Raw genomic sequence first — 6,208 nt, forward strand, 5'->3', positions numbered from 1 at the left:
AAGCACCAAACTGTGGAAGCACCAAACTGTGGAAGCACCAGACGCTGTGTGGTGACGCTGCTGCTTGTCTGACTCCAGTAAATCTGTCTGCTGCTAGGAAAACTGCAGGTTTGGTTACATAACTAACAGAATCACTTCAGGGATTTTAGTTTGCCATGGCAACCGTCCTCCTCCTCTTCCTCCTCCTCCCCCCCCCCACACACACTCTCATGTTCACACACACAACTGCGTGCTTCAATCAGCAAAATGACGTAATGGACCAGAATATTTATGGATTTCTGATGGTAGTCATAACATTTCTGATAATAAAAATCTTCTAAAAGGTTTTCCCACAAACTGGCAGTAGGTGAGATCAGTTCTGCTCCTGATGTGACTCAGTGTGTGTGAGCAGAGCCGCTCTGACCTCATCAGAGCAGAGCCGCTCTGACCTCATCAGAGCAGAGCCGCTCTGACCTCATCAGAGCAGAGCCGCTCTGACCTCATCCACCCGTCACTAACACACCAAACTCCAGCTGATCAGAAACATTTACAAAATCTGGTTTTGTGGCAGGAATAATCAAAAAGGCGACGATTTTTAAAACAAGACTGGATCATTTACTCAGGACTTCCTCTAGTATTTGGTTAAATGTTGGTAAGAAAGTTACASCTTTTGGATCTTTTTAAAATGAGATATTAAATATATTCCTCTGACAGGTTAAAGCTCCGTAAAAAGCCAAAGACGCTCTGACTCCATCTTCTCTCTAGTTCCAGTCACTCAGACGTCCTGTGAGGTTTAAACCTTACTGGGCCCTTTTGCTCAAAGCTGCTACACAAGTAAAATTTGATTTGACTTCATACTGTTACCTTTTTTATTTTTTACAATAGAATATATTATACGTTTAAGAGATTTAAAACTCATTTTAATAAGTTTTAATAAGACATTTCTCCTGTGTTTGGGAGAAATACAGGAGACTCACCTGAAACAACCTCCAGCTGAACAGAACAGTCTCAGATCCTGATGTTCAAATGCTGCCTGCTCCTGACTGATACCTTCAAGCTAGACTGAAACTGGAAGCTGCCAACATGACCAAGCCAAAAACGCGTTGAGGAAAACTTTTATGAGAYGACAAAYGTAGAGCTACGACAAGCAGAATGTCATCTTCTAAGAACTGTACCAACTGTGAAGCACGGTGGTGGCAGCATCATGTTATGCGGACAAAGTAGATTAAATGGTGAGGAAGGAGCAGATCCTCCAGTTAATAGATGAACGAACAGCCTGGAGCTCAAACAGGACAGTGAACCCAGTCSGGTCCGGTCCGGTCCGGTCCAGACGCAGCAGGCTTCTGGGTCGGCTCTGATCTCAATCCTGTGGAACATTTCTGAATCATGCTAAAGTGTGCCCTGGGAAAACAACACGAAAGAAGACGGATCAGGTTTCCAGGTTTCCAGGGTTCCCAGCAGAGAGGAGAGCCCAACATGGCCGACAGACACGCCGAGCACACACCCTGCTGACTGACGTCAGGCTGCTTCATCAGAGGAGACGTGGCTCAGCTGGACGCCAAACACGAACAAATCCAACAAACCTCCACAATATATGACTGAGCCTTGAGTTGTGATTTGAGACATAATCCAAACCTCAACAAAACAACAGAGCTGACAACAAACGATGGAATTATCAAAATCTACTGACAGCAGACATACATTTGAGCAGATAATCAGATAATAACGCAGGTTTTGCAAGCACATCAGATGGTTTCATGTTTCCTCCCAATGGTTTCTGCCTGATTGTGTGGAACTCTGTACACTTTCCCAATCATTACAGGTTGCACTTAGTGCTGCATCTCAAGATGAAATATTCAGAGTAACAGAATCGTTACGGGGAAAAACCTCCAGCTGCTAACAAGCAGAATGTGTTCTCCAGGTTCCTCAGAAAACAATGATCGGATCTATTTCACACACGATGAGGAGTCAAGTTTAACACTTTGAAAAGGCGGATCTTAGTTCTGGTGCTCGGTACTGAAACATGTGAGGAATCAGCATGACTGTTACATGTTGCTGTTTAGAAACGAAGGCTGTGTTCACACTGCAGGTCTTGATGCTCAATTCTCATTTTTTGACTAAATCTGATTTGTTATTGTTTTTTTTTTCATTTTTGCAACCAGACTCTGTGGGAACGTTTCACCTCCTCACGGCCACTGCAGGCGTCTCCCAGCAGAGCTCTGGTCACGTCAGCAAAGATGGCTGCCGCCGGCTACAGATGGATTTTAAMGTTATTCAGATCCAACCAGATCAGAACCAGATGATGAAAARGAAGAACCTTTCATGGACAGATCAGACCAGGATGCCGTCACCTCCAAGCAGATCCTCTGTGGACTGATGAGGCAGGGCCAAAAACATTAAAAACTCAGAATGTTTGAGATTAACCTAAGTGTGGCAGTTTGCCCTGTAGGCTTTGAACGCACCACACAAGTGCCTGAATCTAATTGGTTGTGACGCTGGCCGCTGCCTGTATATAAAGGGCCTCCCTCACCTGGTGACATGACGTTTTCCTTCCGGTTCAAACCTCTGCGTTTGTTGGTGCTGCACGCCAGGTAAGGCAGGCTTCATCTCCTCCATCAAGCTTATTACTTGTGATTCTTTACATTTTCTGTATAGCAGCTGCAAATGAATGCGCGTAACGACGCTCTGATCGCCGATCCATCATCCCTCTGGTAAGAATCTGCCCACACCTGACATTTGTTAGCTTAGCTTTAGCTCAGCTTGTGTTGTATATCCTGTACAAGCTCCACGTCTCCTCCTTCCTGTTGGAGGCACTACGGCGTAAAGCGGATCCCAATGTGGCTGATTGGTGACCAGCTCGGACTGATCCTTCTAGTGCCGCTTTGTGCTACAGCGGATCGGTTCCTCCCAGGACGGACCTTTAATTTGGACTATTGCTGCTTGAGTTGTAGACTGAGTTTCCTTTATTTTGACAGGAACGGCCAGCTCGTGGTGTGGGTGGTGGACTTCCGGGTGGTGGCACTACTTCTGGTTTGGTGCACGAATTTCTTTAGTTTTTGCTGTTTCTTTTTAGGACACCACGCTGAATTTCACTCCCGTCTCTGAGTTGAGCTATAACTGCCTTTTAAGGTCAGTGATTTTAGGTTATTTTTGATTAAACAATTGTGGAATAAAAATTGTTGAATTGTGATTGTCTCAAGCCTCATCTGTAGCAGGTCTGTGTGCCTTAAAGGTAACTTTTTAGTGGAGTCATTGTAACTAATTTTATCTTTATTAAAAAAAAGTGCTTTTAAATTTAAGTTCCTAATTCTTATCACACTGCTCCTGCCACAAATATTTTTCTAGAAAAATCTTGGAAATTTCTGAGTTTCAAAAGTAAAAAATATTTGCTTCTTGGAGCTCAGAAATGTCCATGTTTTTTCTTAAACTTGAGATTAATCTTGCAATTTAATTTTTTGGTGGAAATGTACTCGTTTTTTTTCATGTATCTACACTAGCAGTAACAATGCTGCCATATGTTCCTCCTGAAAGGCTGCAGTCGTATCTCTGGAAAGGATTTTCCATCCTCTTAAGCAAAACTCCATCCCTTCTGTACCAAATGGTTCAGGCTACATGTTCTGGTCCTTTCTGCTGACACCAGTCTACATTGTGTTTTTATTCTGGTGTTTTACTCCGTTTACCATCTGGAAATCATCTTCCACTTCAATCTGCCGCTTGCTTTCAGATGTGTGCTGCCATTCCTGTCTGCGTGAAGAGCCTGCTGCAAACCACAACACTCTGCTTGTTGAAGTAAATTCCTTTTAAACTTGACGTGTCTCTGCTGGAGACTTTCTGTCCCAGTAAAACCACAACCAGCCGGTTTACTAACAGACTAATAAATGCCTGGTGTCAGTTAGTCACCCTGACAGAAACGTTCCTTACCCATTGAACTTTGCAGCCACAAACTCAAATGTTTTGAGATTTTATGAGGTGGAGCAAAACAAAGAGGATGGAAAATTCTGTTTTAATATAAAAACAAAGTTATGAAAAGTGTGGCAGGCATATGGACGGGTTGGAGAATATTAGAGAACATCTGGCATCATGATGGACCAACTGGAGACAAAATGGACTTGAGAGTGGGTTAGGAAATGTTCTGGTGATGGAAGGCCAACTTTGTAACTGCCTTTATGTGGCTCTGAAGGTTCAGGTGAGAGTTTATCTTGAACTCTAGTTTCCAGCTGCAATAACTGAAATTGTGTGTTGACTCCAGATCTGTGACTCCAGATCTATAACTATAGATCTGTAACTCTAGCTCTATAACTCTAGATCTCTAATTCTAGATCTATAACTCCATATTTATAACTAGATCTATAACTCCATATTTATAACTAGATCTATAACTTTAGATCAGTAACTCTAGATCAGTAACTCTAGATCTATAACTATAGATCTGTAACTATAGATCTATAACTCTAGATCTGTAATTCTAGATCTATAACTCCATATTTATAACTCTAGATCTATAACTTTAGATCTGTAATTCTAGATCTATAACTCTAGATCTGTAACTCCAGATCTATAACTCTAGATCTATAACTCTAGATCTATAACTCCATATTTATAACTAGATCTATAACTAAATCTATAACTCTAGATCTGTGACTCTAGATCTGTAACTAGATCTGTAACTCTAGATCTATAACTACATCTGTAATTCTAGATCTATAACTCTAGATCTGTAATTCTAGATCTGTAACTCTAGATTGTCCGTCTTTAACTCCAAAGACTTTCAGCTTCTGTTCAGCTGGAGAAAGTTTCGGCTCGTCCACACATTTATCCGTTCTCAGCATCTGTTCAGTGATTGGATGGTTCCGACTCACCTGGTGACATCATAATGTAGATCTGTGTAGTCATGGCAGCTAATCTTAGTTCCTGTTCTAATCTGAGCCACTGTTGCATACAGATGTTGAACAGGAGGGGTCAGAGGTCAGAGCCCTGAGGTACTCCACATGTGACATGAGGAAGTCCCGGTTCTGTTGGTAAACCTGAACCAGTCCAGAACTGGAGCAGGGAGTCCGGCCCGGTTCTCCAGCCGGTCAGCGGCTGCTCTGAGGTCCAACAGAACCAGAACTGTGGTTCTTTCAGTCTGTTGTGACTGAACAGACAAAACAAGGCAAAACTAAATAATCTCTGTAAAATCTTAGAAGTACAAGAAGCTGCTGTGTTTTTTTTACATGTGTTTATATAAATGCAGCCATAAAGCGTCTCAGAGCTGACAGTGTGCAGGCGGGAGCCGAGAGCCAATCAGAAGCGCCGCAGCGCGCTGACTGAACTATAAACTGGCTTTCATTTTGGCTGACATCACACTAATTGCAGATTCCTCAGAGGAGCGAGTCACGCAGACAGCAGAGTTACTGGGACGCGCAGCATCTGGACTCAGGAGAAATGACTCTTCCAGCTACCAGGTACGACATCTCAACGCTCCACACGCTTTATCTCATCTGGGAGGAGCTGCTGCCGCCAGGAACCAGCAGATCTGGATCATTAAATGTGTGGAGAGATTGTTTTTGTAAACTTAAAATATAACTCTGAGATAGAACAAGATGAAATATGGTTAAATAAACTGCAAATAAAAGTTATTTTTAAATGCTTTGGTTTCTGGTTCTAATTTTAGAACTTTGAGTTAAATACTAATCATTTTTATCTTGTTTTTGAAGATAATTATAGAATGCAACATGTCAAAACTTTAGTTTTACATTTTCCTCATGACCTTATAGTTACATGAATCCAGTATAACGTATATATAATGCATATTATATCCACCAATAACCATGTCTTTATGTTTTGAGCTGTTTAATGTACAAAATAAAAAAAACAAAATTTACTTAAATGAAAAACAATTTTTWATTTTATGAAGCTTAATATTCATAAACAGATCAAACATGATGACAGAAAACAGACTTTTGTTTCCTTTGTTTTGCTGCTCGTTACTGTAACATGATAATTAATTAATGACTCAGAACCAGGTGAAACGATTACAGACGACGTGCAGCGGAAGCAGAGATTATTACAGGTTCTGCTCCAGCAGGGAGAGGCTGGTTCTGTTTGAAGCTGTGTGGTTCTGTTTGAGGCTGTGTGGTTCTGTTGGAGCCTCTCTGGTTCTGTTGGAGGCTCTGTGGTTCTGTTTGAGGCTCTGTGGTTCTGTTTGAAGCTGTGTGGTTCTGTTGGAGGCTCTGTGGTTCTGTTGGAG

At 41.9% G+C, this 6,208-nt stretch overlaps 1 protein-coding gene across 1 annotated transcript in view; it reads left to right on the top strand.

Annotated features, from left to right (window-relative positions):
• The first annotated feature begins 4,570 nt into the window (after positions 1 to 4,570).
• The window catches only part of LOC103459960 (B2 bradykinin receptor), a 4,015-nt gene continuing 2,377 nt past the window's right edge, over positions 4,571 to 6,208 (top strand). Inside the window, exon 1 of the mRNA XM_008401915.1 lies at positions 4,571 to 5,423. Within this exon, the coding sequence (XP_008400137.1) occupies positions 5,404 to 5,423 (20 nt within the window). The 5' untranslated portion in view covers positions 4,571 to 5,403. The remainder of the gene's footprint in view (positions 5,424 to 6,208) is intronic.

This window comes from Poecilia reticulata, unplaced genomic scaffold (assembly GCF_000633615.1).
Source record: "Poecilia reticulata strain Guanapo unplaced genomic scaffold, Guppy_female_1.0+MT scaffold_145, whole genome shotgun sequence".
In the NCBI taxonomy this organism is placed as follows: Eukaryota; Metazoa; Chordata; class Actinopteri; order Cyprinodontiformes; family Poeciliidae; genus Poecilia; species Poecilia reticulata.